The sequence below is a fragment of the Protopterus annectens genome, chromosome 11.part0, assembly GCF_019279795.1.
Source record: "Protopterus annectens isolate FY-2018-M chromosome 11.part0, PAN1.0, whole genome shotgun sequence".
NCBI lineage: Eukaryota > Metazoa > Chordata > Ceratodontiformes > Protopteridae > Protopterus > Protopterus annectens.
The window spans coordinates 285,383,120-285,405,855 of record NC_056745.1 but is presented as its reverse complement, the minus strand read 5'-3'; the positions used below and the strand labels follow the sequence as shown (position 1 = coordinate 285,405,855).

The window sequence follows — 22,736 nt, the reverse complement described above, 5'->3', positions numbered from 1 at the left end:
ATTAGGAGGCATGCTTGGTTAAAGGAACAGAATCTGCCAGATCATGTTAAAGCAAAATTATTAGATGCACCATTATAGCATGATACCTTGTTTGGTGTTAAAGCAGAAGAGGTGTTGAAGAAAATGGAGGACAAAGCTAAATCTATGCAAACAGTCAAGGATTTCTTACAAGTACAACCTCCCAGATTTAGCAGGAACTGGCCTGCAAAGAATTGGTCCTTTCCAGTGTCAGACAGGCCACAAAGAGGCAGATCCCAGCCCCAGGGCTCATACAGGTCTAAACAATGGGGTGCTTCTACCTCCAAAATAGGAGAAGATAAATCACAGCCATACAGGAAAACAGTCTCAATGACTTTCCCCTGCCAGCACCAAGCACTTATCTTCTGGCAGATCCTTTAGGGGGAAAACTAGCACTTTTTTCACAAAATTGGCACATGATCACCCAGGACAAATGGGTCCTGAATATAGTGTCACAAGGCTACATGTTCCATTTTCACACCCTGCCAAGGGCAACAGAATGCCAGATCTGCCACACAATCAATGGGCAGAGGCACAAAAACAAGTTTCATCCCTCATGGACATGAGGGCCATTCAGCGAGTACCACAGCAAGAGCAGGGACTAGGATTTTACTCAAGACTGTTCTTGGCTCCCAGAAAGGACAATGCCTGGAGACCAGTACTGGACCTGTCTATTCTAAACACATTTCTGGATATTCTGAAATTGAAAATGTTGACTCTGCAACAGCTTCTGCCCATGCTGGGCAAGAAGGCATGGTTTGTGACTTTAGACCTAAAAGAGGCATACCTGCATGTCCCAATCAGACATTCATGTAGAAGATACCTCAGATTTATAGCTGGCTCAATGAACTACCAATTCTCTGCACTGCCCTTTGGCTTATCTACTGCACCCAGGGTCTTCACAAAATGCCTGACACCAGTAATTGCATTTTGCAGACAAAGAGGAATACAAATATATCCTTACTTGGACGACTGCCTTATTCAAGCAGAGAACAAGGACATTCTTCTGCAGTATCTGGCATTTGTAAAAAGATTATTAACATGCCTAGGGTACACAGTAAACGAAAAGAAATCAAAATTAGTTCCCTCACAAGAGATAATATTCCTGGGTGCAAGCTTAAATACAACTGCCCAGATGGCTTATCTTACGCCAGACAAAGACAACTGACAACTGGGTCTTTGTTGCCAGCATTTTGAAATAAGTAATCTGCAAGAAAAATTCTGCAGGCATTGGGCTTCATGGCATCCTGCATTCTGCTAATTCCATATGCAAGACTGCATATGAGGAAATTTGGACTCAACATTGCCACAGCCTGGAAACAATAGTTACTCTCATTCCCTGCCTGCAACAGGAGTTTCGATGGTGGGCAAAGGCCTGTCACCACAGCAAGTGACAGCCTTTCACTTTACCCACAGCCAGGCAGACATTAACAACAGATGCATCAGATTATGCCTGGGGGGCCCATATGGCAGGATGATGTATTTAGGGCACATGGCCCGCAAGCCAAATGCATCTACATATCAATCAAAAAGAGATGCTAGCTGTTCAAAATGCCCTGACAGCCTTCAAGGATCTACTTCATCCAGGACAACTATTGATAAAGATGGACAATACTACAGTCATGTGGTACATAAACAAGCAGGGAGGCACGCATTCCTACCCCCTCTGCAGACTAGCCATGACTTAGTGGGACACAGCATTGACTTACCAAGAACATCTGCAAGCACAATACCTGCCAGGAAAGATAAATTCTCTGGCAGATGAACTAAGCAGAAACCTAATGGATCCCCACGAGTGGAAATTGAATCTGCAAATCTTCAGCATGATAACAAGGAACTGGGGATGCCCGGACATAGACCTGTTTGCCTCCCCTCACAACTGTCAGCTACAGAGATTCTGTACAAGGACTTATCACAACCAAGCATGGAAAGTGGATGCTCTGTCTTTCAGCTGGAAAAACTTAACAGTTTATGCCTTTTCCCCCACTGCCTCTCCTCCCCATGGTACTCCTAAAGGTCAGACAAGAGAAGCCAAAAATTATTCTGATTGCCCCAGACTGGCCCCGCCAGCACTGGTACCCAATCCTAAAGAACTTGTCTCAATGCCCAGCCTGGGCATTACCTCAGATTCCTCACTTATTGACCCAACAAAATAGTCAGATCCTGCACAGCCAACTCAGGACCTTAAATCTGGCAGCATGGCAGATAATATAACCATTCAAAACACACCTCTCTCTAAAGCAGTGATGGATGTTATTTTGGAGGCCAGGAGGCCTAGCACCAGAAAATCTTATGCAGAAAAATGGAGGAGATTCTGTGCTTAGAACCAGGCACAAGGAATTGACACGATTCTACCAAATATTCCTCAGATTTTGCAATACTTAACTGAGATGCTGGACAAAGGCCTATCCTTTTCGTCAATTAAGATTCATGCCTCTGCCATTTCAGCTCATTACAATACAGAACCACCTATTTTTTCTCATCCATTACTAAGGCAGTACCTCAGTGGGGCCAAAAACATAAGACCTCCAAGGAGAGCACCAATACCTGCATGGGACCTAAATTATGTCTTGGAAAAACTCACACTGCCTCCTTTTGAGCCAGCCTCTACAGCTGATATAAAATTCTTATCCTGGAAAACAGCTCTGCTCCTAGCAATAACCTCTGCAAGATGAGTTTCAGAGTTACAGGCACTCATGGCTGTGGAATCTTTTATCATTTTCCATTAGACAGGGTTTCTCCGAGGACAAACCCCTCCCACAAGAGGGGAAAACATACTGGACCTGATCATCACCAACATGGGGACTCTATGCTTCAGACCAGATGTGTATCCCTCACTGGTAAGATCAGACCATAAACTAATCTCACTGGATATTCACATCCCGACCCCACCCCCTTCCCAGAAAACCACAGTGAAAAACTTCTCTAAAGCAAATTTCACACACCTCAAAACCGAGGTGGAATCCTTCAAAGCTCCCAGGCCTGTGGAAAATATGGCCCAGACCGCAGTATCCTTTATAAACGCATTCTATGAACACCTTCAGGAATGCATGGATCATACAATCCCAAATAAAACCAAGACCCAATCCTCCAGAGGCAGACGTCCTGTCTGGTGGACCCCAGCCATAAACAAACTATACAATAGAAGGAGGAAGCTACTACATGATAGAGCAAAATCCCAAAAAGGGAAGGCATCTCTGATCAGTGTTAGCAAAAAAACTATGGGCACTCATAAAATCGTCTAAGGCCAGCTTCGAGAGAAAAATTGCACAGGACACTAAGGATAATCACAAGGCTTTCTTTAGTTATGTTAGGAACCTGGGTGGGAATTCCCAGATATGCTCAGAATTGGTCCAAAATGACAAAAATACACGAACCCACAGACATTGCCAACATCCTAGCTGACAGGTACAGCGCAAACTCCCCACCAAAAGGGCAAATATCTATCCCAGCAGAGTGCTGCCCCTGACATCTCAGATGCTCAGGTAAGAGCCGCCCTCTCCAAAGCAAAAAACACAGCATCAATGGGACCAGACGGTGTCCCGGGCTGTGTCCTACATGAACTCCAAGAAGAGCTAAACCCAAACATAAAACTACTGTTCAATCTCAGCCTTACCACAGGATATGTACCCAAAGAGTGGCGTACAGCAACAGTGGTCCCTCTCCACAAAGGTGGTGCCTCAACGGATCCTGGAAACGATCGCCCCATAAGCCTGACTAGCTTGGTCTGCAAAGGTATGGAAAGGATCATCATGGACCTCATAAAAAAAGATATTGGGGACCTACAGACACTGGATCCTACCCAGTTCGGCTTTGTTAAGGGCAGATCCTGCCTCTTAAACCTGGTCGATTTCTTTGAAACAGTCACCAAGGCCATTGGCGAAGGGAAGGTGGTCCACACAGCCTACCTGGACCTCGCAAAAGCCTTCGATACAATACCCCACTCGGGCATTATAGATAAGCTCACCAGCTTAAATATAAACCCCTATGTCACTAGATGGGTTGCAAACTGGCTCAAGGACAGAACCCACATGGTTAGAATTGCTGGAGCCATGTCAGACTCCAAACCAGTTACAAGTGGCGTCCCACAAGGCTCAGTCCTGGGACCTCTCCTGTTAGGTATATATTTCTCGGAGGTACAGGCCAACACGGAAGGACTGTGGCTGACCAAGTTCGCAGATGACTGCAAACTGGGCGCTATAATCAACTCTCCAGCCGACACAAGCATCCTCCAAAAGGGCCTCATAGAAACAGACAACTGGTGCCAGAGCCATGGCCTCAAGCTAAACGCCAAAAAGTGTATAGTCATCCCCTTTGGCAAAAACAAAGTGCCCACAAATTACCACATAGGTGGTAATCCATTAAGTATGGAAGAAGTAATTAGGGACCTGGGGACCCAAGTTGTTAGCAATCTCTCATTTGACAACCACGTGACCAAAGTGGTTAGAAAAACATTTTATATAGCCCACCTAATCATGAAGGGGTTCACATCTAGATCAGGGGAGGTCATCGTGCCTCTTTACTCATCCCTCATCAGGCCCATAATTGAGTACAATGCCCCTTTTGGGATGTACCTTACCAGACACCTGCAGCAACTGGAAAGACCCCAAAAGTACCTCACCAAGAGGATCAAAGGGCTCAAACAGATGCCATAAAACTCCAGCTCTACTTAGTGGCATACTGCCTGCTCAGAGGCGATCTGTGCCTGACGTATAAAGCCATGTCCAACCCGGAATTAATGGACATGCTGCACCTCAGAAAATCCAAATCCCATCGAGCTACGCGCTCGAGAGACTTGAACCTCAGCACTGAAATAAATAGGACATGCTGGAGGGACAGATTCATAACCCAGAGGCTCCCTTCACTCTGGAATAAAATCCCAGTCCAGGTTAGGCAGAGTCCCTCATTGACTCTCTTCAAGAGGAACCTCGATGAGTGGATGGGGGATTGTAGGTTTACCTCGGGTATCACTTCTGTGTCACTGTTGGACAGAGGCACAGTATACTAACCTCGAAAAAGGGCATAGCAAAATTGATTTAAAATGGGTGGCAAAAGCCAAACACACTCTGGCTAGGCTTATAAATGCCCTAGGGCAGATAGCCTAGTATGAACCTATGAACCTATTTATGCCTAAGGTAGTGTCCAGTGTCGCCCTGAATCAAACAATTCATTTGCCTACCTTTTATCCAAACCCATAAGATAAGGGTGAGAGACTTTTATATTCTTTGGACATTCACAGGCAGCTACGCTTCTACTTGGACAGAACCAAAGCTTTCAGAAAGACTGAACAACTTCTTGTGGCATATGCTGCAGGGTCACAAGGAAAGGCTATCTCAAAGCAGACTATTTCAAAATGGATAGGCCACTGCACTCATTTCTGCTATTCACAGCATGGCAAATCAGTGCCTAAGGGCATTAGGCCACATTCAACCAGAGCAGCAGCCACTTCAGCAGCCTTTCTCAGAGGAGTACAAACCAAAGACATCTTAGAGGCTGCAACTTGGAGTTCAGTGCACACTTTTACAAAGCACTATCACTCACCTCTCTACTCTAAATCCAGAGCAGGCTTTGCCATTGCAGTTCTGCAGGGCCTCATAGCCTCTCCTAATCCTATTTAGCCCCAGCCGCCCAACCTTAGCTTTGGGATTCAACCCAGTTGTAATGACTGCAACAGTGAAACACGATGAACATAGTACAGTTGTGTACCTACCATAAATGTTGATGTTCGAGTGTATTCACTGTTGCAGTCCAGGTTACCCACCCACCATCCCCCTTTCCTTTGCTTGGTCTTATCTGTACTTCTCTATTCTATACAACCTATTGTGGTGTATTTGCTTGTAGATGAACATAGAGTTTTGTGTTACTGCATGCATGTTTATTGGCATAAATTAGCCTACCTTTTTGGGGGTACCTGACATCTCGGGTAAGAAAAACTGAAGAAAATGGCATCGGCTGCATCTTTTATACCCCTGGCGCAGTGATGTCAGGGAGGAGGCGACAGCAACCGACGCTGGACCAGGACTTTGGAGTTCAGGCCGACTGCGGGTAGCCTGCCAGCAGGATAACCCAGTTGTAATGACTGCAACAGTGAATACACTCGAACATCTACATTTATGGTAGGTACACAACTGTACTTTTTGCTTCTGTGGAAATTCTTATTTATGTATTGTTTTGAGTCATCCAAGCTGGGATATGATAGTTGGGCTGTGCATCTTTCAGCTGTCCAAAATATTACAGAATGTCCCTGACTGAGTTTTCACTCACACATGGGACTTCAACATGCTTACCACTGCAATACTTCATACATAACTCCTGTGTGCACATCACAGTTTCTCTGCGATCTACTCCCAGGTCTCTCATCATTCCACCCTTTCTCTGTCACCCTTCAGATAATGTCACCAATAAGCTTTTGTTTCCTTGTAAACTGTACTTGCATACAATTTTGTAATTTTCTTTTAAAAAAAGTTTACATTACATACAGAATAATTGAAATGTACCAAATGTCACCCCCATGCCAAAGAGCGGGGGGGGGGGGGGGGTATAGGTAATATGTGTATTTGGATTCAGAGAACTTTACCATCCAAGTTTAAACCAACAATTTGGACATCAGTGCCATCACTAGAAAAAGCTCAGATTTGCTTTCACACTGAACTGACTTTAGTGAAATCTCTTGTGTGACATTAAAGGCTAGAGGGCGTTCCATAGAAAATTACACGGAGGTGGAGCATTTCATAATGAAAAATAACAGAAAAAAGGAAAAATGTTCACAAACTCTGAATAGATTATGGCAAAACCACACAAGGCATTACAGCAGTAAAACAACCACGAAGGTGAGAGTGACACCAAATCCTTGCAAGTACCTTAAGGTCATCTTCCTGCCCATGCCTGCAAAGCTATGTTTTTTTTTTTTTTTTTTTTTTTTGTTTTTTTCTTGTCTCCTAGAATAGTGTTATTCACTGAATGTGTTTCTCCTCATTTTTCCAAGACTTGATTAAATGAAAAAAATATATTTTTCATTTTTAAGAGACTAAAATTTCATAACATTGTGTTTAGTACAGAAATTATATGGTTGATGTAATCTCTTTTATTCATACCTAAAATCATTTTGTTCCATTTCCTTTTGGAACATAATTGTAAAATGGCTAAAAATAAGGATAGTCTGTCCCTCTCCTTTTTACTGGACTCAGCATTATGGCCTAGCTTATGGTACAATTGTCATGATGGATTGTTCCAGATATGTTCTGTGTAATTATTTAGTATGTTTTGAAATATCATACCTGATATGCACTTTTAACTGCTGTTATGAAGTAGTTAACTTCATTTGATCATCAGCCTGTGGTATGTCAGATCCAGACCGAATCCGAGATGGCAGTTTCACCAGCATCTGATCTGAGCTCCATGGTCCTCCCCTTACCCATAATACTCCTCCATCTCCTTCCTTCCCAGATCTTGTTTGCTGAGGCTTTGTCAAACAGCGTGGTCTAGTGCTCCAGGTGTGGTAGGCACTTTTTCTGCTGTTTTTGTGGGTGTTTGAGTTGCTGTTAGTGTAGGTAAGTTTCCTACTGTCCTTTGCCTTCCCTCCTCTCGTTTCGCGTCCCGTTTCCCATTTAAAAAAAAAAAAAGTTGTTTTCTGTGTTGTGGGTAGTACAGGCCTTATCTCCCTTCCCCCTCCTTGTGAGTGAGTGTGTGTGAGTGTTGGGGTAGGGTAGTTTAGTTTAAACCCTTTTAGTTTAAACTTTTTGGTACATCGTACCTTCTGTGTTGGTATGGCACATCAGCAGGCCAAGCTGGTCTTTAAGAAGTGCACAGAGTGTGGCCATAAGTTGTCCCCAGTGGATGGCCACACTCTGTGTGTGGTGTGTCTGGAGGCAGCCCATGTGTCTTCGGATTGTTCTATTTGTGCGGGGTTCAACCCCAGGGCCCTAAAGGATTGTAGGGCAAAATTGATCCTCAAGGGACCTCCCCTGCTACGGAGGCGGCTGCCTCCTCTTCCATTGCGGTCACAGCCGTGACCACTCCTTCAACTTCAGCCACTGTCTCCTCCTTTCCCTCCCAAGCCGGGAATCAACCTCCTGGACAGAGGCCTGTGGATAGGGAGTCAAAAAAAGAGAGGAGCAAAGACAGAGAGAGAGAGAGAGAGAAAGGGAGAAAGAGATCCCCGGACCGATCAGATCCAGTGGGTCCTCCCCCTAAACAGACATCTTTTTCCAGGCCAGATTCTCCTTGGTTCCGATTGCCAAGATTTTCATTGGAGCCGGAGGAACTTACACCTCTTTCCAGGACCTCTGTACACCGACCTTCCTGCCCAGTGTCGGTGGACTTGTTGCGTTCCATCAGAAGTCTATCTGAAGTGGACATGGACAAAATGATACAAAGGTTTATTCGCACCCAGATTCAGACGGGGGTCTTACCAGCCCCCTCTCACTCCGGAGGGGCGAGCTCACTTCTCTTCTTTGCCTCTATATCTGCTTCTCCAGTCTGTCTCCCAGTGTCAGAGTTCTTGGATCCGAGAGGTCCCGGAGTCAGGGGGTTGGCGCCAATGGTACCGTGTACCTCAATGCCAGCAATTACATTGAGCACGTTGGATCCGACTGGTTCGGACCTGAGCAGCTCTCGGAGCCGATGCCTGGGCGTTTGCTCCGAGGGGTTGGGTGTTTCTCCTTTGGCTCTGAAGCTGTCAGGTCAAAGCCTACCCCTCGGAATCTGGGCTCTGTCGGGCTCAGCTCAGATCCCCACGCCGGATCCAGAGAGAGCAGTTTCATTGCCAGTTTCTCAGGAGGCTCGCTCTCCCTCGACTTTCAATGTGGTGGAGAGGGTTTTCTCCAGGGGGTCGAGGCCCCTGACCATCTCATTGGATTCTGCTCTGACTCCCTCACCTCTGGGTGTGTCTTCAGCCATTTTGCCCATAGAGGGACAGCCCGTGCTTAATGTGCCCCAGAACATTTCCCCTCGAGGGACCATAAGTAGTTTGCGAGCCCTCTCCGTAGAGTCCCACCAAAGAAATCCCTCGCAAATGAACATGTAAAAGGAGGCACCTGGACTCCTCTACAGAGTCCCTCACTGAGGATACTGACTTGGAGGAAGGGGAAGGTTCCCCAATATCACCCCCGATGATGTCTTCTTCGGAGACATCATGGAAATCCTGTGCCAGCATGGGGGTTGGTCCATCCCCAAACCTTCTTCGACAAATCTGTGTTCCTGGAGGCCTTCGACATGGGCCCGTCTACCTCCTGGGTGCCCCCCCCCCCCACGGATCCCTTGGTTAACCTTATTACCACCGGGGCATGGAAGGAGATGGACACTGTGGAGCCAATCCCCAGGCGCCCCAATAAGATCCTGAGCCCTCCAGTAGACAGACCGAGTTGGAACAAACGGCTCCCTCATGCAGACCTGGGCAGTCTGAAGGTCACAGCTTGGCTGCTCCAGTTCCCTTGATTGTTAGGACTCCTGGTCTGTCTTCCCCAGTGAAGACTATTCTGGTGACACCTCATAAATTGTCCACTAGAAAAATATACTGTAGCAAATGGAAGCTTTTTTTCTATCTGGGCTTTTCAGAGGGATTTGGACCTGTTCACAGCACCTATTCCAGTGGTCCTTGAGTTCTTTGCATACATTTTTCAGCAGAGTGCCAGCTCATCTATAGTGAAGGTTCAACTGGTGTCTATTTCCAGTTTCCATTTAGGTGAGAACATGGCTTGTTTAGCTTCCTCCAGACTTTGCAAAACCTTTATTAAAGATACCTTTCTTTTAAGACCCCCGGTTAAAGATCCTACCCCTCCTTGGGACCTTGGTCTAGTTTTACAAGCTTTGATTGCTCCGCCCTTTGAGCCTGCTGCATCTGTGGACTTGAAATTTTTATTCTGGAAGACAGCTTTTCTAGTATTTATTCCCTCTGCTAGGAAAGTGTCAGAACTCCAAGCATTAACTGTAAAACCTCCATTATATGATCTTTCATAAAGACTGGGTTTCACTTTGTATTAATCCTTCTTTTCTGCCTAAAGTGGCCTCGGAAACAAATATCAATCACTTTACCTGTCTTCTTTCCAAATTTTCAGAACAGGGGTGAATATAGATTGCATTTCTTAGACATGCATAGACAGCTACGTTTCAACTTACACAGTACTAAAGCCCATCGCAAGTCTGACCATTTTGTGTCCTTTGCTATGCCCTTTCTGGGAAATCGGTTTCTAAGGTAGCTATTGCCAGATGGATTTCTCTTTGCATCCTTTAGGTTTATAAAGATAAAAGTATGTCTCTCATGGCAGGATAAATACCCATTCTACCAGGTCCATGGCTGTGTCCGCTGCCTTTTGGTCTAGAGTGTCTTTGGACGATATTTGCTCGACGACTACTTGGTCCTCATATCACACCTTCATTTCTCATTATAAATTGGACATGGCTTCCAGAGGGAGAGCATCCTTTGGCTCCACGGTGCTCCAAAATATCCTTCCATGACGGCCACCCAAGGTTTTGGTAGCTGGGGACTCTGTCCCACAGGTTGATGTCAAATGAAGTTAACTACTTCAGATAAAGAAATTATGTACTCACCATAATGTTCCAGCTGAGTAGTTAGACTTAATTTGTCATCACCTGTCCCTCCCTCCTTCCCCCTGACCACCTCTTTGCACTTTCTGCTTTGGCAGACAGGAGATAGCGCCTTTGTGGCTCTCCTATCTTTCTTTGTTCATGAGGGTTCTTGGATCAGGTTCATGTGAGTGGTATAGCAAACTCGATCTGAGGGAAGGAAGCAGATGGAGGGGTATTATGGGTAAGGGGAGGAGCTTGAAGCTCAGATCAGATGCTGGTAAAACTGCCATTTTGGATCAGGTCCGGATCCGACATCCTACAGGTTGATGACAAATGAAGTCTAACTACTCAGATGGAACGTTATGGTGAGTACATAACTTCTTTTTTGATGACCAGAGAACCAGAGTTGAGGTCAGTAAAAAAATAAATAAAAAGTTCCATCTAAAAAGTTCCATCTAGAATTAAAATTGATATATTTTCATTTTCAGGATGGTTGATGGCACATAGTTCCCCAGACCTGCATTTTTCTGTGGTGGGGATTATCTTGGTTGTGACCAGCTGGGGAATGCATACATTGTTATGGTGTGGCAAATGGGTTTCCTTTTTTTTCCCCATTTGTTGGTATAAATATGTTATACAGTATGACACACTAGTCCTCTTGTTTTTTTGTATCTCCCTCTTTCCTTCTTTGCCTTCCTTTTCATTGTGCACAGTCTGCCTTATGCACTCTATCACATGTAAATGACGCTGTGTAGCTATAATTGAAAATGGGGAGTTGTTGAAATTCAGAATTGTGAAAAAGGTACCTTTTTCACAATTCTTTGAGGTAATTGTTTTTTTTACAAAGTTGAATTGAAGTGGATGGGATAGCAGTTTTTAAAGTTGGTTAAAAGGTGAAAGTCATTGAATTTTTTTTTTTGCTCAGAATTTATGATTTCAGAAACTTTTACATATTTCTGCCGAAGTACTACCACATGAGGCATCACTTGGTGCCTGTCGTATACCTAATGGTATTTGTTGCTGTTTCTGGCTTAAGTCTTGCTTAACCTTGGGTGATATCATACCGCGAAGTCTCTTCAACATTGGAACATTGTCTGGTAATTCATTACTGGTTGATTTTCCTCCCACATTCCAAAGACTGATTGGGCACACTAAATCGGCCATAGGTATGAGGGTTGGTGCGCACGCGCGCGCGTGTGTGGTGCAGAAGGACGTCTGCAACAGGGCTAGCCACATGTCAACTTAAACCTTGGCTTTAGATGATTGTCACTGTTTGTGACACCACAACCCCATGTGCAGAATGGGAAAAGGGGTTGATGGAAGGATGGATTTCTTAGTGCCATAAATGTTACATGTGACATTGCAGAAATTTAAGTCAGAACTTAAGGCATTTGAGACAGAATCAAGTGTAGTAAAAGAAAGAAAGGCAGTGCCTTTGTAGGTAATTTGCCCTTTGTTTCAGGTTAAAGTAATTTCTGTGGTTAAATCATTCTTAAAGTGAAATGTGAAGTTTAGATGAATTGTTTTTTTCCTCTCCTGTGAAATATTCCGGTGCTTTGTCATGTCTGTTGTATTTTAATGATTTTGCAATAACTTTCACAGGTTCCACTTCGATATTTACTTGCAATGTTGTACATAAACTTCAGTCATCTTTGGGATCCTGTTATTGAACTTATTATGTAAGTATGCACCTTATGTAAACATTTCTTTGTAGTGCTTGCTCTTAACTTTTGGAATTGTTTAAGACATTTCATGTTAAACTGAAAATTTTAGTTAAGCGTGCTAGAAGGAACACCAGGTGGTTTGAAATTGTTTCGGGTTTGGTTGCTATAAACTTATAAAAAAACATGTGTTCTTCAAAAATGATTGATTTGCAGAAATGTTTCTGCCCAGAAATGATCTTTTTTTAGCTATGAATTCAGAATTCACACAGTTTTATCTTCTGTAATGTCCATAAATCTAAGACTGGAAATTTTTCTTGTCCAGTTATTTTCAAGTTTTTCAGAAGCAGAACTAGAAGAAACCAATTGTTATTGGAATTAAAGAGCTTCACTGAGTCATAATAATGGGATATTACATCTGTTGAGGAGATTTCTTTTTGAGTCGCTCTCCATTAGCAAGTTCTCATCAGGCCTCAATTTTAACTAGACAGTCCTCTAGCAGAGCAGGTTGTGCTTTTTCAGCAAGAGTTCACAAGCAGCTCTTTCCCTGGCTAGCCTTTTAAGGCTTTTCTTGATGATACCATTGAGTCCTTCCCAATTTCAGGCATTTCTTTCTATCAAGCCTTTGTACTCCCTGAACTAGAACTCGCTTTATTTTTATTCAGATAACACACACATTAGATTTTCCCTTCTAATTCTCACAGTTGTTGATCTTTGCAAAAGAAAACCACTGAAATCTTTAAAAAAGGTGTCAAAGTGGTAATTTAGGACAAGATTCTTCATAAATCTGTACTGTTTAAGTCCAGGCGCTCTGTAGCATTTGTGCCAAGACTTTAAGAATGTCTTTGCTGTCATCACTGTGCCCCAAGAAATTTTCTGAAAATCAGGTAGGGAGGAATGCAAAAAAATCACCATCTGTCCTCTTGTTAAGTGTGAATATAAGCACTACCCCCCTTCTTCCAGGAAGCACTCCACAAAGAAGAGAATGTGTCATGAATATTATTAACACTGTCTTTTATTGGATTGCAGTTAGCCCATGAAACTAATAAAAGTCGACAGTAGAAGAGTCGTTTTTACTTTATACATTCTTATTTGTGTATGTTCTAATAGTCTTTTATAATGTATTTTCATGTGGTGGAACTTCTTATTCTGGGTCTTTATTGAAGCTATTAAACATAATTGGATTGTCACAGTTACCAAACTAAGTAAATCCATAAAAAATACCGTTATCTGCTTCTTTAAGCAGAGTTCCTTCAAATCTGTCCTGTTATACAGCCTTTCTATTCTATGAAATTTAAAACTTCATGACTAACGTGGTTCTTGCAACCACACTTTGAAATACTTCATTGGACCTGAAATTGATTTCTGGAGAGATGCTCTTCACCTCGTTTTGGTAGATTACTGATCTTCATCTCAGTTTGGTGGATTAAGGGCCTCACTCAGCTTTTGTGTATAGAAAGACCACCTTTGTTTTCAGCAAGATCCAGATCTCATTAGATAAATCCTTGGCTTCTTTTTCACCTGAACAGCAAATGAAGCGGACTGGAACACGGCCTCACTCTGCAGGTTAAAAATGGTCTGATGAAGCATCGGTTTGTAGATGTGAAAGCACTTACCCTGTTTTATATGCATTTTTCTTTTTATATGGTGTTTTAAGTTTGTATTAAATAATGTTTAACCTGCACAGTGAGGCTGTGATCCAGTCTGCTGTTTTTACTATTTTTGTGATTTGTTTTGAAGTGGAGGACTGGTTAACTTGAGACAGAACCTTTTTTTTATCTTTGGATTGCTTTTTCACCTTCTTTTCTATCACTTAACCAGTCTCCGTTTGCTTCTAAAGTTTGATTCCACATGCTGAAACCCAAGAGTAAGTAGGTCCATGATACCACAGATGTTTACAGTCAGTTACACTTTGACATTCCTTTAATCCATGAGTGTTAGAAGATGGACCAGGTGTTTATTTCCTTTTTCCCTGCTAAAGAGGATGCAGTTACTAAAGCAGTGATGTCGAACTTATTGGGCTTCGCTTGTCAAAAATTCAGAAAATGCCTAGCTTTGACTCTGCTGGAGTGTGCCCCCTCCCAAACAAAAATAAATAAATTAAAAATTAAAAAGCATAGTTCTCAAAACATCAGGGATAAATCTAGAAATAAAAGACATGGGAAATTTAAGCTACTAGTACTATTAATTTGAGACACTGACAGCAAAAATGAATGTGAATTAATATACATTTTCTGAACTAAAATAAGGCTATAAAATTATTGTCATTAAGTGTACAAAGTCACCAGTTTTAGGAAGGATTAAGAAGGACATTTGAGAGGAATATAAAAGCACATGCTTAGAAATGCAGACTACTTGCCCTTTGCAGAAGTGTAACCATGAAGAGAAAACAGTGTCACCAGTGCTCATTGCAGATTCTATCAAGACAGTATGCTGAAATAGTCTTTGAGGTTAATAACTTCCTTACCTGTGCAAGCAGTGTTGTTGAACTGGCTCCTGGCACAAATTAATTCAGTGCACTTCATAAGAGCAATGAAATGAATGTAAAAGAAGTTTATTTGGTAACTAGGGTGTTGGTGAATGCTGGTGGTTGTTGTTGTTTGGTGTCTTTCAGCTTTTCCCGGTTAGGGGACGCCACAGCAGAACTCCGGTCCGCTAATGATTGGCAGTAGATTTTTATGTGCCGAGTTGCCGGCCCTAACGCACAACCTTCAACGAAGGTACGCCCATTCACGCATGTCTCCACACAGAAGACGCTCTAGCTGAGACTCGAACAGGACGTCTTACTGTGAGGCGACAACGCTACCGCAGCACCACCATCGTAGTTGGTGAATGCTGGTATGTCACCCAAAATGTCATGGTATGTCACCTTTGACACACGTGTCATAGGTTCACCATCACAGTACTAAAGGGATCCTGCAGCTGCATTGTATTTTGTCACAAGCAGTCTTATAGCTGTGTGGTCAAAGTGACTGCAGGGCATACCTAACCACAGGGCTGGTGCTTCTAGTGCATCTTTCCGTAATGTTCCCATGTTGGACATACTTGCTGCAGCCCCTTGCTCGTCGTTGCATACATCTGCCAAACACCTTCACTCCGTGAGTAGTATGTATGTGCTGAAGGAGGATTGTGCTTCTGAGCATACTTCCCTAAGGTTCTCTTCCTTTCAGTAACCCCATTCCACCCTTTCGGGGTGCTTTTGACACACTGTATTTAACGTTTCTTCTCACTGCACAGGGTTTCTTGAAATAAGATACTGTGGGAGTGTTGATATTCAGTACTGCTGTCCATACTGCTTGGTTTCTTCCCCCATCCCTTTCCTCCTTTGCTAAGATGCTGCTGCTGTTGCTTTATACTGCATGTATAATTGTGTGTGTATATTTGTGTATATGTTTGGTTGGTCGTCAGTTTGTCATATGGTAATTTTATGGAGTGTAACTGTCTTGGGTAAGTAATTTTGATGCTAAAAGAATCAGTACTGAGAGATGTATATGTTTTTATGGTGTGTGGTAGTTTGGTTGACTGTGGGTTTGATTTTGGGTCTAATGCCGAACATTTTGAACATACCATAATGTTCAATATTAGAAGAGTTGGAGTGTTTCCAGGTTAGGGTTAGAGTAAAGAGCATGGTAGAGGATAGATTTAATATAGTGCTTGTGTTCATGATAGGCTGGGAGTGTGTGTAAGTGTTTCTGGGATAGGGTTAGGGTTACGGAGGAAATGTGTTTAATGCTGTATGTGTAGTGTGTCTTGTGTAGTCCCACCCATCTTACTAATGCATGCCAATGCCAGCCCTACATTTTACCTTTCAGAAACTTTTTCCTTAACATTACCACTGTTCAAACACATTATGTCTGAATGTAGTGGTAGGGTTTTGAGTTATGTATCGCAAAAATAAACTGTTTTCCTTTTGTGATATATTTTCAATGTGTATTTTCATTTTTTTCCAAAATGAAAGCATTAATTTTATGTTGTGATGTATGTGTGTGTGTGTGTGTGTGTGTATACACACAGACGCACACACACCTACCTATATGCTAATGATTTAGAAGCTGTGTATCATGATGCACTTTCTTTTACTGTTCAGTCTGATTGCTAGCTACATGGATGTTTGTCACCATCCACAATGTCAGTCTTATTTTCTCATCATCCTGATAACCCACAAATGTTACACTGGTAGGCATTCTTGCTAGGCAAATGTTAACTTCATATTTTCACATCCTGACCATTTTGTGTTCTTGTTTGTGTAAACCCATGTATAAGTATGAGTAATAACTGTGGATCTGCAGTCCCTTAGTCTTGGTGCAGAGACAGCAGAGGTAGGGAGCAGGGGCATACCTGCTCCAAGCACAGCAAGGAACCTCAATATTTAAAAAAAGAGAGAGGGAAGGTAATGCGAGAAGTGTCATTGTTTTCTGTTTACAGGAAAAGCGCCCTTTCTTGGATTAGCTGTTGTGTTCACATCAGTTTAAAAAACATTCGAGTAGGAACCTTAGCCTTAAAATCAGCTGCAGTTGAAATTTCCAGCTGTCAGATTCTCACACTTACCCCCCTCGTTGTGCTGACTGATTACAGCAGAATTATTTGATATGGCATTCTCCATCATTTATGGCACTCTGCTAACTCCACATCAAATTACATGTAAATTTGTAATGGTCTTGTTTACCTGTGTTGACAGTGGCATTTAATTGGTGTATAATGCCATATGGATCTTGACTGTCTTGCCTATATTTTCCCAATTTCTCCCTGCTCCTGAATGTTTTTGGAATACTGTACCCCATATTACTCTTGCTTTTTTTTCCAGGCTTAACTATTGGTCTAGGGAAAAGCTGTACTAGAACATGTCAGGGCACACACTTTGAAAGCAACAGCAGCACCGCAGCTTTCTTTAGAGAGTTTGGTATCTGGGCTTATTTGGATGGAGCTAAATGATCATCTTTCCACACTTTTTCCAAGTATTACATTTTCTGTATTTCCTCCAGAGCCAGGACAGTTTTTCCACAGCCATGCCACAAGGGCAGTTACAATCCATTCCTTCATAGGGCCAACTGCCCCACATTGTATGCTTTGGGAATCATCCAGAGAGAAAGCACTACTGCAACATTGACCAGAAAGAGGAACATAGTGCAGTTACGTGAAGATGCTGGAATATGTTTTCTGTTGCAGTAATATTTCCCTCCATTCAACCTTCTGTTCCTGAACTGTTACTATCCTGAGGTTGGGGTGATCACACACTCAACTATTTTCTGTCTTCCACCTCTTTTAGCCCTACAAGGATCCCCCTTAGGTTCATAGGTTCATAGGTTTATACTAGGCTATCTGCCCTAAGGCATTTATAAGCCTAGCCCAAATTATTGTGGCTTACGCCACCCCTTATATGAAAAAATACTGTGCCCATTAGTTTGTTGTGCCTCTGTCCAGCAGTGACCCAGAGATGATTCCCGGGGTAAACCTACGATCTCCCATCCACAGGTCTAGATTTCTCTTGAACAGAGTCAGCGAGGTGCTCTGCCTCACATGGACCGGGATTTTATTCCACAGCATAGGGAGTCTCTGAGTGATAAATCTATCCCTCCAGCACGCCCTATTTATATCCGTGCTAAGGTTTAAGTCGCTTGCTCTAGTGGTTTTGGTGGATTTGGATTTTTGAGGTGGAGCATGTCCATTAATTCCGGGTTGGACATGGCCTTGTATGTCAGGCACATGTCACCTCTGAGCAGACGGTATGCGACTGAATAGAGCTGGAGTTTCTTCAATCTGGCAGCATATGACAGATTTTGGAGTCCCTTTATCCTTTTGGTGAGGAACTTTTGGGGTCTCTCCAATTGCTGCAGATGTCGGGTGAGATACATCCCGAATGGGGCATTGTACTCGATCATTGGTCTGATAAGTGAAGAGTACAGGGGAACAATGACCTCACTAGATCTGGATGTGAATCCCTTCATGATCAGGTGGGCAATGTAGAAGGTCTTTCTAACCACTTTAGCAATGTGAGTGTCAAAAGAAAGGCCACTGTCAACCTGGGTCCCCAGGTCCCTGATAACCTCTTCTGTGCTTAGTGGATTGCCACCTATATGGTAGCTTGGGGTTACCTTGTTTTTCCCGAAGGGTATGACTATACATTTTTGGCGTTTAACTTCAGGCCATGGCTCTGGCACCAGCTATCTGTTTCCGTGAGTCCCTTCTGAAGGATATCAGTGTCCGATGCACTTTCCACTATGGCGCCCAGTTTGCAGTCATCTGCAAACTTTGTCAGCCAAAGTCCTCCCATGTTGGCCTGTACTTCTGAGAAGTAGATGCCAAACAATAGGGGGCCAAGGACCGAGCCCTGTGGGACACCACTTGTGACCGGCTTGGAGTCTGACACAGCGCCAGCAACTCTAACCCTGTGGGTTCTGTCCTTAAGCCAGTTTGCAACCCATCTTGTGACATATGGGTTTACATTTAAGCTGGTAAGTTTTTCTACAATACCCGAGTGGGATATTGTGTCGAAAGCCTTTGCAAGGTCAAGGTAGGCTGTATGGACTGCCTTTCCCTCATCAATGGCCTTGGTGACTATTTCGAAGAAGTCGACCAAGTTCAAAAGGCATGATCTTCCCTTGACAAAGCCAAACTGGGTCGGGTCCAATGTCTGCAAGTCCCCTATATCTTTGTTTATGAGCTCCATTATGATCCTCTCCATAGCTTTGCAGACTAGACTTGTTAAGCTTATGGGGCGGTAATTACCAGGGTCCGTGAGGCGCCACCTTTGTGGAGTGGGACCACAGTTGCCGTATGCCACTCCTTGGGCACGTATCCTGTGGTAAGGCTGAGATTAAACAGCTGCCTTATGTGCGGGTTTAATTCCTCATTTAGCTCGTGTAGCACACAGCCGGGGACACCATCCGTCCCATTGATGCTGTGTTTTTAGCTTTAGAGAGAGCAGCTTTCACCTGCGCATTTGAGATGTCCGGGAGGCTACACTCGGCTGGGATAGTTATCTCTCCTTTAGGGGAGAGGGGTGAAGTTTGCACTGAACCTGTCTGCCAGTATGTTGGCAATGTCTGTGGGTTCAGTGATTTTTGTATCATTTTGGACTAATTCTGAGCATATCTGTGAGTTTCCACCCAGGTTCCTAACATAGCTGAAAAAGGCCTTATGATTGTCCTTTGAATCCATGGCAATTTTTCTCCAAATTGGCCTTAGTTGATTTTATGAGTGCTCGTATTTTTTACTAATAATGATCAGGGGTGACTTCCCTTTTATGGATTTTGTTCTATCATGTAATAGCTTTCTCCTCTTATTGTAAAGTTTGTTAATGGCTGGGGTCCACCAGACTGGACGCCTGCCCTTTGTGGAGAGAGTCTTGGTTTTATTTGGGATTGCCTGATCCATGCAGTCCTGGAGGTGTTCATAGAAGGCATTTGTAAGGGCTTCCAGCTTGGGTTGTGGTTTCCTCTGACTCAGGGGCCTTGAAGGATACCACACCAGTCTTGAGTAGTGTGAAGTTTGCTTTAGAGAAGTTCTTCACTATGGTCTTTTTTGTTTGGAGTGGGGGCGGGATGTGGATTTCCAGTGAGATTAGTTTATGATCAGATCTCACCAATGAGGGATATACATTCGGTGTGGAGCATTTTGTCCCCATGTTTGTGACAATGAGATCTAGTATATTTTCTCCTCTCATGGGAACAGTGACTAGCTGTTCCATGGCATTTGAATTTATGAACTCCAGGAACCGTTGGGCTAGAAAGTTAGGGCTTGAGTAATGTTCCCAGTCTATATTCGGTAGTTGAAGTCACCCAATATGATGGTGTTTGGAGATACATTTATACCCTCCAGTGTCTTCAGGAAGGCTGTGTGGGGTTCCTGAGTTTGAGAGGGTGGCCTGTAGCATGCTACAATTTGTAGAGCAGTTTTGCCTATTGTTAGTTGCACCTGGATGGTTTCAAGCTTCATGCGTTGCCACCAACCTGGAGGTGTGAGTATCCTTTATGAATATGGATACACCCCTCCTTTTGTGGAGTGGTCCGGGTTTCGGGGCCAGAACGCATGATATGAGGTAAAACCTAATAGTGCCGGGGTGCTCTCAGGAGCCTTGAACCAGGTTTCAGTTACAGCACAGACATCGATGTTCTCCATACTGAGAAGGGCCTCGAGTGCGTGCATTTTGAGATTTAGACTTCTGGCATTGAGCAGCATTACCCTCAATTTCTTCCCATTTTTGTTTTCTAGGGTGGTAGGTTTAAAATTTGAGCCTTGCCTAAAAAAGGCACTATGGGGGTGGCAAGAGCCTTAGCCAATATCCGAATCCCAGGGTGACAGGTGCAAGCCGCTCCTTGCGAAGCAGCGTGGCTTGTCAAGCATGTCATCCCAGGCAGACAGACACTGGATCCCCTTTGAATGACACCAGACATTAAGCCAATTGTTAAAGCTGATCATCTTGTCTCTATATTGTGGCATCATTCTTGGTGAAGGAAGGATACTGCTCAGGGTTAGGGTCATACCTGCCTGGGCTACATAATCAGAGAGCTCCTCTATGTCTCTTTTCATGCAGTCCAGGGAGGTATGCCTCAGGTCGTTCACACCAGCATGGACAATGACTGTGTCATATTTGTACTTGCTGTGGAGTGACCCGAGTGCTTGTGTTATGTGGCGGATTCTAGCGCCCGATAGGCAGCTTACTGTGACCCTCTCCTTGTTCAGCCTGGTGAGTGGGACGCCAGTGTGTCTGACTATGGAGTCACCTATGACAAGTATGTTTGGTGTTGTATTTGGCCTTAAGGGCTGTGACTGCTTTGCACACTGCTTTTGTGATTTATGTGTTGCTTGTGGGGTGTCTTGAGGTAGCAGTTGTTTGGGTGTCTGCTTTGGAGGCCTCTGCTGTTTAGGTAAATTTTTACTCAGAGCCTCCGAGTATGTCTTTGTGTGTTTATGTGTTTGATTCAGTGGAGTGGTAGCATTATGTGAGGCTGGTTTTGTGGTGTGTGTAGTTGCCTTCTCCTCCTGTCTGGTCTTGCCAGTCCTGAGTTGAGAGAGCTCAGCCTCCAGTTTGGCTAAATAGCTGCATCTCTCGCAAGTATTTGTGTTATGTGGGAGGAGGAGAGGGTTGTCTGTGTACATGAGGCAGTTATAACATTGCCTCAAGATTCCCAGATTCACCAGCTGGACCGAGAGGAGATTGACAACTGACCTTTGGACATGCTAGAATAATATTGGGAAATCCTTAATTGAAAACAAGGGCCATTGGGGAGTGAGGGTGTAGTGCTTTTAATTTTTAGTGCTGACTTATATAATTGCTTTAGTGAGCAAGTGCCAGGTAACTTGAGTGCAATGTGATACAAGTAACTAAATGCAAAACGACAAACAGTAACTTTCTTTCAAGTGAAACAAGGAAATAAGTACAGTAAGCAATGCAGATATCACTAGTGATCCACAGAAGCGCTGAGAAGTTGCGTATTAGGTGAATTAGCTTCCAGGGAAATAACAAGCAAACAAACAACAAGTATATAAACAAAGCTAGATTCAGTAGGCCTGGATCTAGTCTATGCTAGAGCAAACAAGGTGAACCAATTTCAGTAAGATACAGTTCAAATATTCAGGCACTATAAACCTTTAACCAGAAAATTCCCAGCTCAGAAGGGCAGAGTCCAGCCTCTTCTCCCACAAGAGTGCAGTCCACGAACCTTCTTAATGTAAAATAACTGGCCTGAAGCCCAAGTGCCTAAACCAGAACTAATACACTTGGACACTGGGCTCTCAATCAGCAGTTCCCAACTTAGAAGGATGAAAGCTACCTGTCCTGCCACCACAGTGCTTGCCACAAACCTTCCTAATGTAAAACAACTGGTCTGAAGCCCAAGTGCTTAATCCAAAAGACTTGAATGATAGCTACACTTTAATCAAGTTACAACCAAGCAGTAATAAATACCATTGAATACTTTAGAGAATGTCTGGATTAGTGCTCAAGTTACACAAACAAAGCTAGATCCAGCAGGCCCGAATCCAGTCTATGCCACAGCAAACAAGGCGCACCAACTTCAGTAAGAAACAGTTCAGATATGCATGCACTATAAGCCTTTAACCAGAAATTCCCAGCTCAGAAGGGCAGAGTCCAGCCTCTCCTCCCACAAGAGTGCAGACCACAAACCCTCTTAATGTAAAATAACTGGCTTGAAAGCCCAAGTGCTTAAACCAGAATTAATACACTTTTAGAATAACAGACACTGAGCCCTCAATCAGCAGTTCTCAACCTAGAAGGATGTAAGCTACCTGTTCTGCCACAACAGTGCAGACCACAAACCTCTCAGTGCAAAACAACTAACTGGTCCGAAGCCCAAGTGTTTAAACCAAAAGGCTTAGAATGAGTTACACCAAGCAGTAATAAATACAATTGAGTATTTTAAGATGATGCAAAAGTAAAAAGAAGTAGGTAAAAACACAAGTACAGTAAAAGCAGATGAAATTTTTTTTTTTTTTTTTCTGAACAAGTGCTGAGATCAAAGAAACAGATTTGAGTGCTGAAACTAGAAAACTGGCTAGTTACAAGAAAAA

The 22,736-nt window shown here is 43.4% G+C and overlaps 1 protein-coding gene across 1 annotated transcript in view; it reads left to right on the top strand.

Moving 5' to 3' along the window:
- Positions 1-22,736, top strand: part of UTP20 (UTP20 small subunit processome component) — a gene marked incomplete in the record, with an annotated part of 2,478,305 nt that overhangs the window by 907,283 nt on the left and 1,548,286 nt on the right. Inside the window, 1 exon segment of the mRNA XM_044087776.1 lies at positions 12,148-12,224. Coding sequence (XP_043943711.1) covers positions 12,148-12,224 — 77 coding nt within the window.